The sequence below is a fragment of the Polyodon spathula genome, chromosome 5 (genome assembly GCF_017654505.1).
Source record: "Polyodon spathula isolate WHYD16114869_AA chromosome 5, ASM1765450v1, whole genome shotgun sequence".
Taxonomy (NCBI): domain Eukaryota; kingdom Metazoa; phylum Chordata; class Actinopteri; order Acipenseriformes; family Polyodontidae; genus Polyodon; species Polyodon spathula.
In genome coordinates this window covers 78118898-78138499 of record NC_054538.1, presented here as the reverse complement: position 1 = coordinate 78138499, position 19602 = coordinate 78118898, and the positions used below count along the sequence as shown (strand labels likewise).

At 43.0% G+C, this 19602-nt stretch overlaps 1 protein-coding gene across 2 annotated transcripts; it reads left to right on the top strand.

Annotated features, from left to right (window-relative positions):
• The first annotated feature begins 11 nt into the window (after positions 1-11).
• abcg8 (ATP-binding cassette, sub-family G (WHITE), member 8) lies at positions 12-19602 on the top strand. Of its 2 annotated transcripts, none has more exons than XM_041251427.1 (13): positions 12-245; positions 6843-6947; positions 8936-9086; positions 10029-10192; positions 10878-11010; positions 11376-11645; positions 11964-12132; positions 12490-12585; positions 13524-13723; positions 14319-14395; positions 17592-17859; positions 17945-18072; positions 18875-19602. In XM_041251427.1, exons 1-13 carry the CDS (start codon positions 186-188, stop codon positions 19010-19012), a joined length of 1959 nt encoding a protein of 652 aa, XP_041107361.1. In that variant the 5' UTR covers positions 12-185; the 3' UTR covers positions 19013-19602. The 2 variants fall into 2 exon arrangements, with proteins under 2 accessions (XP_041107361.1, XP_041107359.1); XM_041251425.1 differs by having other exon boundaries at positions 13-245; positions 10029-10267.

Sequence of the window (19602 nt, the reverse complement as noted above, 5' to 3'; positions counted from 1 at the left end):
AAAACGAAAAGCGAACTTTTTTTTTTTGTCAGTGCAAGGAGTGAAGGAGGTGCGCTACAGTGACTCCAGGCTAATTTTTGGTTACACACTGAGTGGACCGCTTTCTTTCTTTAAGGAAACTGGGGACCATTAAAGTTTGTGACACAAAAGTGGCCAACATTGATGGGTGGTAAAACGTCAAAATAATGTCTGCGGAGACCAGCACTCTGCCGAATGACGAGCACAGTCCCGGGCAAACTGCATTGGTAAGTATTTTAAAAGATGATTATTATTATTATTATTATTATTATTATTATTATTATTATTATTATTATTATTATTATTATGCTGTCATTCAATTCAGTGTTACCAACGCTCAGTCAAGTTAACAATATCATGCTGTTATTTTATGGAAGACAGTCCGAGTCAAAACTGCGCTATTTAGTACACGTTTCAAATAATTAGTGCATGTTTGACCTTAGCAGACCCTTCTAATTTTTGCAATTCTAATTATTACATTTACTAATTTGCCCAATAAAATCACTGAAAATGAGAACCAGTTAATTTAAAGAAAATAGTATGTGCAATAAATTATCCAATTAAAAGTCGCCTTAAATCTGCCATTCCCTCTCAGTTGGTGGCGGTATAGGAACTTCGCATTGGGTAGTCTGTGGGGAGCCATGTGTAAACAAAATCTTGTATTTTTTTCCCCAGATTTATAAATGTTGTGAAAATAAATAAACATTTTTTTTAAATGTGTACATTCAGATGTAATTTATAAATCTAGTTACAAGATTTAACATTCAGCAAAATATTTAACTAAATCTTAAACCTCTTAACAAGATTTAACATTTAGCCAAATATTTAACTAAATCTTAAATCCTTAACAAGATTTAACATTTAGCCAAATATTTAACTAAATCTTAAATCTCTTAACAAGATTTAACATTTAGCTAAATATTTAACTAAATCTTAAATCTCTTAACAAGATTTAACATTTAGCCAAATATTTAACTAAATCTTAAATCCTTATCAAGATTTAACATTTAGCCAAATATTTAACTAAATCTTAAATCCTTATCAAGATTTAACATTTAGCCAAATATTTAACTAAATCTTAAATCCTTATCAAGATTTAACATTTAGCCAAATATTTAACTAAATCTTAAATCTCTTATCAAGATTTAACATTTAGCCAAATATTTAACTAAATCTTAAATCTCTTATCAAGATTTAACATTTAGCCAAATATTTAACTAAATCTTAAATCTCTTATCAAGATTTAACATTTAGCCAAATATTTAACTAAATCCTAAATCTCTTAAAGATTTAACATTTAGCTAAATATTTAACTAAATCTTAAATCTCTTAACAAGATTTAACATTTAGCTAAATATTTAACTAAATCTTAAATCTCTTAACAAGATTTAACATTTAGCCAAATATTTAACTAAATCCTAAATCTCTTATCAAGATTTAACATTTAGCCAAATATTTAACTAAATCTTAAATCCTTAACAAGATTTAACATTTAGCCAAATATTTAACTAAATCTTAAATCCTTATCAAGATTTAACATTTAGCCAAATATTTAACTAAATCTTAAATCTCTTATCAAGATTTAACATTTAGCCAAATATTTAACTAAATCTTAAATCTCTTATCAAGATTTAACATTTAGCTAATATGAACATTTCAGCATTTCATATTAAGCCCTTTTTTAACACACGGCACCCCATAGTAGTCTAGTGAAAGATGGATAGATCCGGACCCGGCTCCCTAGAAATCAATTTAATTCAGTGGTAACCCCACTGTAGCTAATATGTAATTTTAATCAAGTGTTGAAATATCTGACATTGACTCTAATACTATGTTATCAGTATTTATTGTAAAACTGAAATAAATATAATTAGAAAAAAAAGAAAAGAAAAGATTGTGTAACGCAAACTGAACCGTGTCACGGTCAACACTGTCTCAAGAAGCCGGCAGCAATCAACAAATCTATATTTGCATCGTAGAAGAGAATCTCTCATCGCCATGATTTGTAATTTCCTTATTCGTGATTTTTTAAAGCGTATTTTCATGTCTGAAATTAAAAAAAGATGTTATCCCAAAGGTGTCTGCTTTTGTAATTACGCTGCATTACTGTAAAATGACCAGCCCTAAGTAGAAAATGCGTAGTTAATTTACATTTATTTAGAACACATACTATTTTATGTATTCTGATCAAGTCCAAATCAATACGTGTACTACATATTTGAAATGTCTACTGAATAACCAGATGGACTTGCATATGAACGACTACTGCACAAATCACTACGAATATGACAAACTAGTTCAACCACAAAATCATATATGTTTACAATTGTAGATAACCCAATTTGTTGATCAGTTAAAGTCAGATACATTTGCTTAATTGTGACAAAAATTATATTAAAATAAAAAAAATGATATCGAAAACAAGGAAACGCCTGTCTGAACGGTACGATGAGCTGAGTTTGATTACAGCTCAGAAAACAAGGAAACGCCCGTCTGAACGGTACGATGAGCTGAGTTTGATTACCGCTCAGAAAACAAGGAAACGCCCGTCTGAACGGGTACGATGGGCTGAGTTTGGTTACAGATCAGAAAACAAGGAAACGCCCGTCTGAACGGTACGATGAGCTGAGTTTGATTACCGCTCAGAAAACAAGGAAACGCCCGTCTGAACGGGTACGATGGGCTGAGTGTGATTACAGCTCAGAAACCAAGGAAACGCCCGTCTGAACGGGTACGATGGGCTGAGTGTGATTACCGCTCAGAAAACAAGGAAACGCCCGTCTGAACGGGTACGATGGGCTGAGTTTGATTACCGCTCAGAAAACAAGGAAACGCCCGTCTGAACGGGTACGATGGGCTGAGTTTGGTTACAGATCAGAAAACAAGGAAACGCCCGTCTGAACGGGTACGATGGGCTGAGTGTGATTACAGCTCAGAAAACAAGGAAACGCCCGTCTGAACGGGTACGATGAGCTGAGTTTGATTACAGCTCAGAAAACAAGGAAACGCCCGTCTGAACGGGTACGATGGGCTGAGTGTGATTACCGCTCAGAAAACAAGGAAACGCCCGTCTGAACGGGTACGATGAGCTGAGTGTGATTACCGCTCAGAAAACAAGGAAACGCCCGTCTGAACGGGTACGATGGGCTGAGTGTGATTACCGCTCAGAAAACAAGGAAACGCCCGTCTGAACGGGTACGATGGGCTGAGTGTGATTACAGCTCAGAAAACAAGGAAACGCCCGTCTGAACGGGTACGATGGGCTGAGTGTGATTACAGCTCAGAAAACAAGGAAACGCCCGTCTGAACGGGTACGATGGGCTGAGTTTGGTTACAGCTCAGAAAACAAGGAAACGCCCGTCTGAACGGGTACGATGGGCTGAGTGTGATTACAGCTCAGAAAACAAGGAAACGCCCGTCTGAACGGGTACGATGGGCTGAGTGTGATTACAGCTCAGAAAACAAGGAAACGCCCGTCTGAACGGGTACGATGGGCTGAGTTTGATTACAGCTCAGAAAACAAGGAAACGCCCGTCTGAACGGGTACGATGAGCTGAGTTTGGTTACAGCTCAGAAAACAAGGAAACGCCCGTCTGAACGGGTACGATGGGCTGAGTTTGATTACAGCTCAGAAAACAAGGAAACGCCCGTCTGAACGGGTACGATGGGCTGAGTTTGATTACAGCTCAGAAAACAAGGAAACGCCCGTCTGAACGGGTACGATGGGCTGAGTTTGGTTACAGCTCAGAAAACAAGGAAACGCCCGTCTGAACGGGTACGATGGGCTGAGTTTGATTACAGCTCAGAAAACAAGGAAACGCCTGTCTGAACGGGTACGATGGGCTGAGTTTGGTTACAGCTCAGAAAACAAGGAAACGCCCGTCTGAACGGGTACGATGGGCTGAGTGTGATTACAGCTCAGAAAACAAGGAAACGCCCGTCTGAACGGGTACGATGGGCTGAGTGTGATTACAGCTCAGAAAACAAGGAAACGCCCGTCTGAACGGGTACGATGGGCTGAGTGTGATTACAGCTCAGAAAACAAGGAAACGCCCGTCTGAACGGGTACGATGGGCTGAGTGTGATTACCGCTCAGAAAACAAGGAAACGCCCGTCTGAACGGGTACGATGGGCTGAGTGTGATTACAGCTCAGAAAACAAGGAAACGCCCGTCTGAACGGGTACGATGGGCTGAGTGTGATTACCGCTCAGAAAACAAGGAAACGCCCGTCTGAACGGGTACGATGGGCTGAGTTTGATTACAGCTCAGAAAACAAGGAAACGCCCGTCTGAACGGGTACGATGAGCTGAGTTTGATTACAGCTCAGAAAACAAGGAAACGCCCGTCTGAACGGGTACGATGGGCTGAGTTTGATTACAGCTCAGAAAACAAGGAAACGCCCGTCTGAACGGGTACGATGGGCTGAGTGTGATTACAGCTCAGAAAACAAGGAAACGCCCGTCTGAACGGGTACGATGGGCTGAGTTTGATTACAGCTCAGAAAACAAGGAAACGCCCGTCTGAACGGGTACGATGGGCTGAGTGTGATTACAGCTCAGAAAACAAGGAAACGCCCGTCTGAACGGGTACGATGGGCTGAGTTTGATTACAGCTCAGAAAACAAGGAAACGCCTGTCTGAACGGGTACGATGGGCTGAGTTTGATTACAGCTCAGAAAACAAGGAAACGCCCGTCTGAACGGGTACGATGGGCTGAGTTTGATTACAGCTCAGAAAACAAGGAAACGCCCGTCTGAACGGGTACGATGGGCTGAGTTTGATTACAGCTCAGAAAACAAGGAAACGCCCGTCTGAACGGGTACGATGGGCTGAGTTTGATTACAGCTCAGAAAACAAGGAAACGCCCGTCTGAACGGGTACGATGGGCTGAGTGTGATTACAGCTCAGAAAACAAGGAAACGCCCGTCTGAACGGGTACGATGGGCTGAGTGTGATTACAGCTCAGAAAACAAGGAAACGCCCGTCTGAACGGGTACGATGGGCTGAGTGTGATTACCGCTCAGAAACCAAGGAAACGGCCGTCTGAACGGGTACGATGGGCTGAGTGTGATTACCGCTCAGAAACCAAGGAAACGGCCGTCTGAACGGGTACGATGGGCTGAGTGTGATTACCGCTCAGAAAACAAGGAAACGCCCGTCTGAACGGGTACGATGGGCTGAGTGTGATTACCGCTCAGAAACCAAGGAAACGGCCGTCTGAACGGGTACGATGGGCTGAGTGTGGTTACAGCTCAGAAAACAAGGAAACGCCCGTCTGAACGGGTACGATGGGCTGAGTGTGATTACCGCTCAGAAAACAAGGAAACGGCCGTCTGAACGGGTACGATGGGCTGAGTTTGATTACAGCTCAGAAAACAAGGAAACGCCCGTCTGAACGGGTACGATGGGCTGAGTTTGGTTACAGCTCAGAAAACAAGGAAACGCCCGTCTGAACGGGTACGATGGGCTGAGTTTGATTACCGCTCAGAAAACAAGGAAACGCCCGTCTGAACGGGTACGATGGGCTGAGTGTGATTACAGCTCAGAAAACAAGGAAACGCCCGTCTGAACGGGTACGATGGGCTGAGTTTGATTACAGCTCAGAAAACAAGGAAACGCCCGTCTGAACGGGTACGATGGGCTGAGTTTGATTACAGCTCAGAAAACAAGGAAACGCCCGTCTGAACGGGTACGATGGGCTGAGTTTGGTTACAGATCAGAAAACAAGGAAACGGCCGTCTGAACGGGTACGATGGGCTGAGTGTGATTACAGCTCAGAAAACAAGGAAACGCCCGTCTGAACGGGTACGATGGGCTGAGTTTGATTACAGCTCAGAAAACAAGGAAACGCCCGTCTGAACGGGTACGATGGGCTGAGTTTGGTTACAGCTCAGAAAACAAGGAAACGCCCGTCTGAACGGGTACGATGGGCTGAGTTTGGTTACAGATCAGAAAACAAGGAAACGGCCGTCTGAACGGGTACGATGGGCTGAGTGTGATTACAGCTCAGAAACCAAGGAAACGGCCGTCTGAACGGGTACGATGGGCTGAGTTTGGTTACAGCTCAGAAAACAAGGAAACGCCCGTCTGAACGGGTACGATGGGCTGAGTTTGGTTACAGATCAGAAAACAAGGAAACGCCCTTCTGAACGGGTACGATGAGCTGAGTTTGGTTACAGCTCAGAAAACAAGGAAACGCCCATGTGGCAGAGCTCTGCCCTTGGAAATACCGGCAGGGATGGAGTTAAATTCTCCTCCCTGCCCAGGTTGATTGCCCCAGGTGGGAGCAATCAACTAATGTAATTAATTAATCAATTATCATTTAGCCACCTGGCATAAAAGGATGGCCTCAGCCTCCCAGTAGGGAGGAGGGAGCTGAGGAAGCAGGTTGGTGTTTGTAAGGTTTTTTTTTGTATTTGTGAATCCAGTGAAGGCATTGCCCAGCCTGGGAACCTTAATTTTGCAAGTTTTGTTTTTGTATTGCTTTATTTGTGTTTAAATCCCTTTATTTTGCCCTTGTGCATGTTTATTTTGTGTTTATTTATAATAAAAGTATATTTGTTTGAACTGCAGTCTGTCTCTGGGCCTCTATCCACTCACCAGCCTGCCACAGCCCGTCTGAACAGGTACGATGAGCTGAGTTTGATTACAGATCAGAAAACAAGGAAACGCCCGTCTGAACGGGTACGATGAGCTGAGTTTGATTTGAGATACTACGCTGTGTGAAATCAGATTGAATACACTGACAAATCTTTTACCTAATGTACTTAAAGAATATACCTCCCCTGTCCTCACTTTAGTTCTTGTAATATTCTCACACTCAGAACTACAGGGAGCAGTTATTTCCTGGCCTGGATGAAGACAGCAGCCTGTACTTCACGTACTGTGGGGAGCGCAATGTGCTGGAGGTCAGGGACCTGCACTACCAGGTAAGCCAGGTGCCATTCAGACCTGTAAAAAGGCCAAGTGCTGGTTAATATTTAAAACAATGGCTGTCGCAGCAAATGTGGTGAGGCAGTAGAAGCTAATGCTGTACTGTAGATAGACACTGCTATTACACTGTACTGCTCTTATCTATATGAAGTGTATGTGCCCCTAATGCTGTACTGTAGATAGACACTGCTATTACACTGTACTGCTCTTATCTATATGAAGTGTATGTGCCCCTAATGCTGTACTGTAGATAGACACTGCTATTACACTGTACTGCTCTTATCTATATGAAGTGTATGTGCCCCTAATGCTGTACTGTAGATAGACACTGCTGTTACACTGTACTGCTCTTATCTATATGAAGTGTATGTGCCCCTAATGCTGTACTGTAGATAGACACTGCTATTACACTGTACTGCTCTTATCTATATGAAGTGTATGTGCCCCTAATGCTGTACTGTAGATAGACACTGCTATTACACTGTACTGCTCTTATCTATATGAAGTGTATGTGCCCCTACTGCTGTACTGTAGATAGACACTGCTATTACACTGTACTGCTCTTATCTATATGAAGTGTATGTGCCCCTAATGCTGTACTGTAGATAGACACTGCTATTACACTGTACTGCTCTTATCTATATGAAGTGTATGTGCCCCTAATGCTGTACTGTAGATAGACACTGCTGTTACACTGTACTGCTCTTATCTATATGAAGTGTATGTGCCCCTAATGCTGTACTGTAGATAGACACTGCTATTACACTGTACTGCTCTTATCTATATGAAGTGTATGTGCCCCTAATGCTGTACTGTAGATAGACACTGCTATTACACTGTACTGCTCTTATCTATATGAAGTGTATGTGCCCCTAATGCTGTACTGTAGATAGACACTGCTATTACACTGTACTGCTCTTATCTATATGAAGTGTATGTGCCCCTAATGCTGTACTGTAGATAGACACTGCTATTACACTGTACTGCTCTTATCTATATGAAGTGTATGTGCCCCTAATGCTGTACTGTAGATAGACACTGCTGTTACACTGTACTGCTCTTATCTATATGAAGTGTATGTGCCCCTAATGCTGTACTGTAGATAGACACTGCTGTTACACTGTACTGCTCTTATCTATATGAAGTGTATGTGCCCCTAATGCTGTACTGTAGATAGACACTGCTGTTACACTGTACTGCTCTTATCTATATGAAGTGTATGTGCCCCTAATGCTGTACTGTAGATAGACACTGCTATTACACTGTACTGCTCTTATCTATATGAAGTGTATGTGCCCCTAATGCTGTACTGTAGATAGACACTGCTATTACACTGTACTGCTCTTATCTATATGAAGTGTATGTGCCCCTAATGCTGTACTGTAGATAGACACTGCTATTACACTGTACTGCTCTTATCTATATGAAGTGTATGTGCCCCTAATGCTGTACTGTAGATAGACACTGCTATTACACTGTACTGCTCTTATCTATATGAAGTGTATGTGCCCCTAATGCTGTACTGTAGATAGACACTGCTATTACACTGTACTGCTCTTATCTATATGAAGTGTATGTGACCGTAATGGAAATAGAAAGCTCTGATATGGATTGATTTAAATACATCATAAACACAGTGCAGTGCTGGAGATAAGGCAGCTGGACTGCCTTTTATTATGCATAATACTATTACTGTACAGTATCTATCTCTCTTGATTTTTACACATTCATAGCTTAAAGCACTCGGTCAAATATGCTGTCATTCTTTATAAAACTTCAGACAATAAATGTCTTTAGTATAGTCAATAGTTTATCTCTGTTTATTAAGTACTTGCATCAACAGCTTTCTTTATGTTATAATGTTTACATTTTATTATTGGGCCTAAATTTTCACCCAAATCTCTCCACTCAGCTGAATGCCTTTCCGGAAGGGCATTCACACCATTGCAGTATTCCAATTCCAGTTGTGTTGTTTTCTGCCCAGGTGGACACAGCGGCGCAGATCCCCTGGTACGAGATGCTGTCTGAGTTTAAAATGCCGTGGGAGATGAGCAGAGAGCCCCAGCCTCCAGCTATTGAGAACCTGCACCTGAAAGTGAGGAGCGGTCAGATGCTGGCTGTGATCGGAAGCTCTGGTGAGACAGCCGTGTCCTGCCAGGAATCCTTAGAGCATTGTTTTACTCCTCCACGATCACCAGCCACACAACACCCTAACACAAGCATTGCATATGCATTAGAAGTCACGTCCCCATTGAAACCTGTTAGCAGCAACTACAGTGGTGATGTCGCTGAGCGGATAGATCAGTGGCAAAGCATTCTCAATGTTTAAACACAACAGGTTCTATATAAACACACTAATATTGGGGTGGGGGTCTGTTTTTTTTATTTATGACTTTCAATATGTTTGTAAGTGTTTGATGGCCACCTCTGATTAAGCTGAGATATTTCAATAAAAAAGCAACACATAGTGGATAACAAAATAAACTTCACTTAACGATGTGCTTGAAACTCACATAGTGCCAGAGTTCCCAGGCATTACATAATCCTTCTGAGCTACATTGTACTGGTTTTGTACCATTTACAGGCACATTTCACTTTTACAAAACCTGAAGCAAATTGCCCTTAATAAAAGTGGCCCATGCTGGGTTTTTATACATAGATGGATGTTTCTGTGGAAGTTTGTGACACTTAAAATGTGAGCAACTTGTTGAATTGCAGATTGTCACAACAAAGAATCCCCCATTACAAAAAATTAAACACAATTACGACTACTGGCCTGGTCTGCTGTTAAACAAGCTTCCTTCTAGTTTCCAGGGATTGCTTAGCAGTTTCACCCATTCCAGGTTTTACTAGGAGCTTGATTAGCCAGGAGTGGTTCAAACTGCTATGCAATGGGAGTCTTGTTTCCATCCCTAAGTTATATTAGTTTATTAAGCAAAAAAGAAGCAACATTCATAACTTCATGGAGTCTCGCAATACTATAAAGCAGTGCTGCAAAAAACCTGCTGTGTTTCATACGAGTCTGTGTTAAAACCCTTTTATTAGTGAGCTCCACTGCTCTGTGATTCATCTCCTAGGCTGTGGAAAGACATCCCTGCTTGACATCATTACCTGCAGAGATGAGGGAGGGAAGGTCAAGGCTGGACAGATCCTGATCAACGGGAAGCCGAGCACGCCACAGCTGGTCAAGAAGTGCATTGCACACGTGCGGCAGGACGAGCGCCTGCTACCCAACCTGACCGTGCGTGAGACCTTAGCCTTTGTGGCCAGACTGCGCCTCCCCACACACTTCTCAGATAAACAGCGGGAACAGAGGGTAACTATCGGCTAGTGGCTGCAGGGGCTCCCTCCTTACAACGGCTGTAAAACACGCCGAGGAGGGGCGAAGGTTAAGATGTAGGGCCGGGATGTCCTGTCCCACACGGATTTATAGCTTTGAAAACATTAGTCCTGACCTAAAAAATATATCAATGTTTTTTTTTTTTTTTTGTTGCTGGCCCAGAAAACTGTTCACTGTAGTTGATAAACACTGTAGAGGAAAAATCCTTGTGATTATTTTGAAATGTGTTGTGTGGCTCTAGGATCATGTGACTGACACACACCTCCACTCTTACTCCATGAGCTGTGGATTAGCAAGTTTGAAAAATAAAAAAACACCCAAGCCGAATCGGTGCATTGAAAGATTCATATTCCTAAATCCATGGATGCACAGCTTGTGTCTTAACCACTGTACGAAACAGCCAGACCGGTTGCAGCAGTTACAGAGTTTGAAACCTAGTTTCACCTGCTGGAGTCAGACTACGTAGCAGCTGTGCATCCGCATCACACAGACACCAGCAGTGTGTTCTTCTATTTATCATTGAATTGAGTGGCTCCTGTAGAAATGTCAGCGCTAAAGGCTCCCCTTCTCTCTGCTTGATCCGCAGGTTGAGGATGTGATTGCGGAGCTCCGGCTGCGGCAGTGTGCTAACACTCGAGTTGGGAACGAGTACATCCGCGGAGTGTCAGGGGGGGAGAGGAGACGGGTCAGCATTGGGGTGCAGCTGCTCTGGAACCCCGGTGAGCCTTCCTCTTCACTGTCCTGTCTGTAGAGAACTGCACAAACCCCAGTGCTTCTTAGCGACCTCCTGTTCCTGCTGTAGCTCAATAGTGTGCACGCGCTGTAGTGTGCATAGCCTGGTATGGGTATCGGAGATACAGTATCTCACCTGGCAGAGGAACTGGCCTCTGAGTCTGAAGAACTCAGTTTTTATTATGTCAGTGGTGTTTTGCAATCTGATTGAACACACATTGTGAGCTCCAGCAATAACTACTACTAACTTGTTAAACTTTAAAATTAATTCTAACCCAAATCCTAGCCAAGCACCTCATTAGCAAAGCTCAATGATCTTTGCTGTTCATTGACCTGTGGTGTCTGGGTGCAGGTATTTTAATACTGGACGAGCCGACCTCTGGGCTGGACAGCTTCACAGCACACAACCTGGTCATCACGCTGTCCAGACTGGCACGAGGAAACCGCCTGGTGCTCCTCTCCATCCACCAGCCGCGCTCCGACATCTTCCAGCTCTTCGACCTGGTGGTGCTGCTGTCCTCGGGGACCACTGTGTACTGTGGCTCGGCCAGGCACATGGTGCCCTACTTCACCAGCCTGGGCCACTCCTGCCCGCGCTACTGCAACCCCTCTGACTTCTACGGTGAGTGTGAGGGAGGTGCGGTGCAAACATGGTAATGCCAAGGCAAAATTTGAAAAACAAACGCAAGCCACATCTGTACATGGAAAGATTCACTATTCTGAAATGCACAGATGGGCAGTTTGCACCTAAATCACTACACTGTTCAACCACTGTTTTACAGACTTTGAGTATGATTGTAGATTTTCTCCCTGTGAGGCAGGCATTAGCATCTCACCTGATGCTTAAAATTCTTGCTGTGCAGGAAGTAGTTGGAAGAACTTTACTCAGCTCACATGGAAATGGTTGTTATTGATGCGACAGTGTTGATGATCTTTGCAGTGGATCTGATCAGCATCGACCGACACAGTAAAGAGAAGGAGGCGGAATGCCTAGAGAGAGCCAGGAACCTGGCTGACTTGTTCTGGGACAGAGTGAAGGGGACTGAGGACTTCATCTGGAAGCCTGCCGAATCCAGCAGCCCTGCACTGTGTAGCACCACAGAGCCCAAGTACTGCACTGTACTCTACCAAACCTCCCTGTACATTAGGAACAAGTCTGGATAAACCACTACTGTCTTAGTGTTTGAACAGTGGCACTGTGTGCTATTAGCACAAAGTAAAAGCATCCAAAAAACACCTAAAACTAGAAATAATATTGAATGTATGAGCTTGTACAGTAAATAGTCTTAATTTGAAGTCTTTGGACATATTTGATCTTTATTTTTGAAACGTGGCCAGAGATCCCTTTTTCTCTATCTTTCACCTAACCCTGCACTAAAGTGAGTTAGCTGGTAGCAGGCAGTACAATTTCAGTTTCATTCTTCAACTAACAACTTCGTTGTTTTGTTATTTTTGTCTGCCTGTAGCTCCCCCTCAAACTCCCAGGAGAATGTGATCAATGTCCATTCGAAGCCCAATGACCAGCTGCCAGGAGGCTTGAAACAGTTCTCTATTCTGCTCAGGTACTCCTGTACACCTTGTAAGGCAGCCACAGAGTCGCCATGGCAAGGGTTATGAGTGAAGCAAAACATGGAGTTAACTACACTGTTACGCTATAAGGATGAGACCAGACCATGTTTCAAACTGAAATGTGTACCATTTATTAGTTCAAAATACTCACATTACATTCTACATTAAAAGTTATTGTATAGATACAATACATGCCACTAGCATTGACAGGGATCAGATTACCTGAACCCCTGGAGAGACAGCCTCAGATGGTCCACAAGGATTCCTGGGGGTATTGGAGCTTCTGTGTCTGTGTCACCTCCATGCCTGAGATTTATACCATATGGGCTCAGGACATACGTGACTGCAGTTCGTTTTTGTTGTCTCACTAATTATCAATAGAAATTAGCCATTCAGCTGTTACTCCAGTCAAGTGCAACCAACCACTAACTACTCTAGTTTGGCTAATTGTTTGCCACATTTTCCTTTTCAATACATATCTGCACATGCCTTATGTCTCCAGTCATTCTAAGCTAAGTTGCCTTAGCAATGTACTTATGCCAAGGTCACCTCCATCAAACTGGTTTAACATTACCAGTTCATGTTACTCTCATGATTACCAATACATTTTCATCCTACTGCTGTGTCTGAAGGACATTGATGATGGGTAGACAATAGATTGAACACTGGAGATCCTGGGATAGACTCTCCACTGAACTGCGAGGCACTGTTAAAAGTGTATCAGAATGGGTTTACTTTTGTTCTTAATCTTTTACATACAGGGAATTCAATCTGCACTATATGTAGCTTCCTTGTCATCGTAGTCTGCGTTGCTGTACGTCTGTAAACATTTAAAAAGCAAAACTTCACATTTTAAAGTTTGAGATTCCTCCCAAAAGAGTCGGTTACAGAAGGATGTTCATGTTTGGTGTCCACGGCTCTTGTGCTGCAGGCGCCACGTCTCCAATGATTTCCGGGACCTAGCCACACTGCTTATCCACGGCTTCGAAGCGCTGCTCATGTCCCTGCTCATCGGCTTCCTGTACTTCGGGGCAGGGGAGACCCAGCTCTCTATCCAGGACACCGTGGCTCTGCTCTACATGATCGTAGCGCTCACCCCCTTCGCCGTGGTGCTGGACGTCATCGCCAAGTGTGAGTGGAGACGCAGTCAGCTTGTGTGTGGTGGCTTTCAGTGGAGATGCATTCAGTGTTGTGTGTAACAACTGATGCCTACCGGTTGTGATGCATTCAGTCAGTTACAGGGTTTGTCGTGAGCGTCGCTAGATGCCTTTCAGTTTGTATAATTCTCTGTAGTCCGTCCGTCGTCCCCCCCCCAAAGGAGAAAGATGAGGGGGTGCCGTGAGACACAGTGGTCCTTGAATTCCAGATTGCAGATTTTGGAATAAAATTATTTGAGTAGCCAGGCATTGAAGCTTCTTGAAACTCTGCACTTTCCAATTGTTTGCAGCGTACTAACAGCTAACTGTGGCATGGCTGTATTTATACAGTGTGCAGTGCCTCTGAATAGCATTGCTTCATGATGCTCTGACTTTGTTTCCTTAAGCTGTAGTTCCCAATATACTGCAATGGGTAATAGAGACAAATAGCTCTCATAGAAAACCTTGCATGCACAGCAGCTTGTCTTTGGTCCAGGCCCAGATAAATTGGATAATGCTGCTCTTCTGTTTCACGTTGGTTTGTTCTGCAGGTTTTTCTTTGTCTTGTAAAAGAATCCCTTTGTTTCCAGGCCATTCAGAGAGAGCATTGATTTATCATGAACTGCAAGACGGGATGTATTCTGTCACCGCGTATTTCTTTGCTAAGGTAATATTCCTTATTTAAAGAGACACAGAGGATAATATGATACCTTTGTGAAGTAACTTACAAAAAATGATGGTGATTAAGTAGATTCAAGAAAATGCACAGAGTCCTTTTCTTCAATCAGTTGTTAGGTTTATTGAAATATGCAGAGAGTCTGGTCCCAGGTACAGGACAGACAGAATACTCATCATTACAATGTTTGCATGACATTAAATACCCTTCTGTATAGATGGTCCACCTCCCCTTTCTCTGACACTTAACCAATGGTCAAGGTACAACATATTATTCTGTTAATTTAGTGTGTGTGTGTGTGTGTGTAGTCTAGTGTGACAACCTCTGAACTCGCTGCATTCTTCACACTCCTGGAGAAAAAAGGTCCATAAATCTGCCCCTTTGATCCCAGTGGCATTATCTCTTTCGATCTCTCTGAGAACCTCTGGGTCCAATGCCAGTCCCTGGGAGCCTTTTAGCCCCTTTATGCTTTGCATTCCGAAGTCTTACAGCCTGGCCCCTTCTGGTCCACAGCATTGTTATCTCGTTAGCTTGCAGTCATTGTTGGGCAGTTTGTAGACGCATCGTCTCTATCAATTGTAAGCAGTACATGCAATTTGAACCAAACAGTCTGCTATCTGCAATATTAGTCTCTTTTCAGAAAAAAACACCAGTATAGCTCTGCCAGTCCACATGCGTAGCAAACTGCTAATCAATTCTCAATCCATGTTTTCCAACACTTTGTGCTTCTCCATACCTTGAAAAGAACAGCATGGGTGCAAATACCCTTATGTTTATAAGCTTGAAAAGGAAAGTGGTTTTGTTTGGACAGGAGCGTGCTAAACAGAATTGTGTCTCCTTGCGTTTCTCATGCAGGGTTTCATCTGCTTGCTGTGGCCCATGCTGTCTCTTAGAGCGATATGAAACACTCCAGCAGTGACGATTACTGTGTCATTGAAACGAAATACATACTTTTTAAGGAAAATGTGGAGGAACGACTATTTTTCCATTGCTGTTCACTTAACTGCTCTTTCTGTTGTCTACATAGACTGAGCTCCAAAGATATCATGCTGACACTATGGGCTTTATTTTCCGATGTGCGCCAGTGAAAAAGAATGACTCAGTTTGTTCAGTAAGATAAAAAATAGATGTGCAACTCCTCCATACTTTCCTTTTACTTCAAATAACATGTAACTAAATAGTGTACATCCCTTACGCAAGGCTGCTAGTCTTCAAATACAAATCCTAACAGCTCATAATACTGTACTGTTTTAATCCAGGTATTACAAATTATTGAAAAGTATGGCCAGTGAATGTGGTATTAATGCTCTCCTTACGCACGGTACCATACCTGGAATGAAATCATTTAGAGAAAACATTTAGATAAACTGCTTTTTGCAAAAACAAAAGGGCTTTACTGAATACTAGTCTCAGACTTCTAGAATGTTCTGCTGCACCAAAAAAAGGTATTTGTTGAACTTAATTCTACAAACTTAAATATACAAATATGTAAAAGTCACTGACAAGCAGAGAGAGGAGAGAGAATTCTTCTGTACTCAGCCAGTGGAACAAAGTGTTCGTGCACTGAATTTTCCATTCCTGTTTGACTTGCTGGCATGCGCTGTGCCCTCACTCTGACCTGTAGTTTTCTTTAGCCTGTGATTTATATCCTGCTGATGCTACTACACTAAACTCTGAAAGCTCTGGGACCGGCGGTTTGCAAAATACAAGAAATCCATTTCTGCGTCCCGAACAGCTAAATTCATTAGTGAAGCAGAGAGCACACATCATCCTGGTTCTTACTGCCCACTCTCATATCAACTGAGGGACCATCAGATACACTGACATGAAACAAGCCATCAGATACACTGCCATGAAACGAGTATGGAGAGTATCAGAGAAGTGAGCAGAGGGTCAGTCTCCTCTTGGTCATCCGCAGTCACCGTGGATACTGCAGTTTGATGAACTACATTTACATGTGTAAAATAGCTTCTTTCTTGAATTATGTTTAGGCAGTGATTTGAGTTTGCACAGAGTATGCAATGCTATATCTGGAGTGCTAGAATGGGTTTGGACAGATATGTACACACATACACACTCAAGCATGCACATGCACTCAGCATGTATTCACAGTATGTCGGTGTCTCCCTTCCCCCACAAGGTTCTGCTAAAAATTGGGAATGGATATCTGGAGTCTGTTTGGTTTGTTAGCAACTGTATATGTTATAGTATTACCAAAACCCCATTGTGTTCTGGTGGATACAGCTTAGCTAACACCTGCTATCAGTGTTGAGTTACTGTGCACATTGAGTTCCCCTTCCTCGTCTCCCCGCATCAGTCACCAGTCTCTTCTGCTTGCCAGCAGACTGATCATTAGAGTTGTCTTCTGGGATGTATAGTTCCAAATAAAGTAGCCACAGCGCGTTATAGAAAGCACAATGGGGCTGAGGGAAGCTACCATCAGTTGAACAATTGTTTGGTGCAGACTGCAGTTTCAGCTAAATCCCTGCATTCTGGGGAAAGTATAACATCTAGCTGCAGTGGACACGTTTGACCACTGGAGGTCACTGTTGCTCTACGTAAACGTGTCAGCCAAAGAATGGGCATGTTTGACAAACGTTCACTTCAAGTCCCCTTACATTCGCAGAGCAAACACACAAACATCACAACCATATGCGTGTGGCTCCTTGTACACGAGAGCAGTGTGAGAGCATGAACAGTTTGGAACAATATGTTTACATCCAAGGGAAGAACAACAGCAAGTATATGTGCGCTGTATGTACTGTGCCGTGTGTAGCTTTGTTTTAGTTTATTTAGACTCTAAAATATTGCATTGTTCATGTAGTCTGGCTTTATGAATTCAGTTCTGAAAGGTGCTCTCAGATGTGTATGTAAAAGTCTTATTTAATTACTGCCTTGAGTGAATTACCAAAAGTCCTTCAGGAAGACTTTATTATGGTCAAGAATACACATGCAACAGTGAAAAAATCCTCAAGGAACTCTACCAGACTGTGTTGCCCTTATAAAAATTTCCCCTAGTAAATGCACAGCAAAGTGTAATAAAACATACAGTATGTAAGCATTGTATATACCAGAGAGGTACAGTATGGTAAAGCATATTAAAAAAGAACATGGCAAAGCATGGTGCTCATTGGTAAATGCATAGCATGACAAGGAGAGCTGCTAAATGACCCTGCTGTGGCTGCAGGTCCTGGGCGAGCTCCCTGAGCACTGCGTCTTCACCCTGGTGTACGCACTGCCCATCTACTGGCTGGCAGGGCTGAACCCGGCACCCGGGCCCTTCTTCATGAACCTGCTGCTTGTCTGGCTTGTGGTCTACTGCAGCAGAGCCATGGCACTGTTCGTGGCAGCGCTCCTGCCCACTCTGCAGACCTCCGCCTTCATGGGCAACTCACTCTTCACCATCTTCTACCTGACTGGAGGCTTCATCATCAGTATGGAGAACATGTGGACAGGTGAGAGAGACAAATATACCTTGCATACGGGGGTAAGAGTAGCAATAGCAATGCTCACAAGCCAGGACCTGCTTCTCTCTTGCAGTGGCGTCCTGGTTCTCTGAGATCTCCTTCATGAGGTGGGGCTTGGAGGGGATGATGCAGGTCCAGTTTAAAGGGCTCAAGTACACGGTGCCCTTAGGAAACTTCAGCATCCAGATTGATGGAACCAGTGTAAGTACTGCTGTATAATAATGTACACTGTGCCCTTGGGAAACTTCACCATCCAGATCGATGGGCAGAGTAAATACTGCTGCATGGTAATGCTGCTATCCTGGAGTTGTGATTTATAGACATTTGCAACAGGTATATTTGGAGTAAAACAAAGGTATTTTATGGAGATAGCTTTTGATAGGATTTATTGAATATGGTAAGTAAATAAAATACACTGGCTTTTGAGACCACAAAGGCCTGAATCCGGACATCTCCTCATGTTCGTAAACTCTCTTACAGCACAGTGCAGCCTCACAAAACTACTGAAGTAAGCATGTAAAAAAAACATTGTTGTACTTCTCACATATGGACCAGCATGGCTTATCCTACTCTGCAAACAGATCTATTTGTGTCTCAGCATACACATATTTAAAGAGCACAAAGAACCCCCTCCCCACTAGCAGAGCTGTGTTTGAAATACCCCTAAGCGGAGCTGTCTTTGAAATACCCCTAGCGGAGCTGAGTTTGAAATCCCCTAAGCGGAGCTGTGTTTGAAATACCCCTAAGCGGAGCTGTGTTTGAAATACCCCTAAGCAGAGCTGTATTTGAAATACCCCTAGCGGAGCTGAGTTTGAAATCCCCTAAGCAGAGCTGTGTTTGAAATACCCCTAAGCAGAGCTGTATTTGAAATACCCCTAGCAGAGCTGTGTTTGAAATCCCCTATGCGGAGCTGTGTTTGAAATCCCCTAAGCAGAGCTGTATTTGAAATACCCCTAGCTGGAGCTGTGTTTGAAATCCCCTAAGCGGAACTGTGTTTGAACAGGTGGTCGAAGCAATGGATATGAACGCGGACCCGCTCTACGCCTGCTACCTCATCCTCGTTGCAATCTGCGTGGCGTTCATGAGCTTCTACTACCTGTCACTCAGGTTCATCAAGCAGAAGTCCAGCCAGGACTGGTAAACAAAGACTGGGCAACTGCATTGCCCCTGGTCTAAACTGCACTACGGCATCCCATCACTGGAGGGCAGCAGAACATTGCATATAGGTGTTCAGAAACACAACCTTTAAAGGCAAACTGACTTCTATTGAGGAGTATTAGTATTCTAAGTCATGATTTAGAGTTCCAACAAAACACTAATCACTCAACATTCCTGTGTAACTGGTGCACTCCGCACTGTTCCATGTACCTGCGATGTACAGGAATTACTTAAGGGGTGTTACAAAGTAACTGATGATATATTTACACTGTCAAACAGGGTTTTGCTGTGAAATGTGAGTATAAATGGCAAAATAGATAGTTACTAATCAGATGGACTTCTCTAGGACAGAACACAAATTATCTAGTGATTGTTGACTGAACTGTGCCCAAAGTCGGTGAGAGGTTTCATTCTTGCTTGGACAGATACAGATGCCAACCACTTTCTGAAATGGGTTTCCAGTAGACATAATTGTTAGAAGTTCTGCCTATTGTCATTGTCTAGCAGTCCTGGGTCCTCACTGCATTGTTTTCACTGTATAAATATGTTAAGAAATAAATGTGACGAATGACA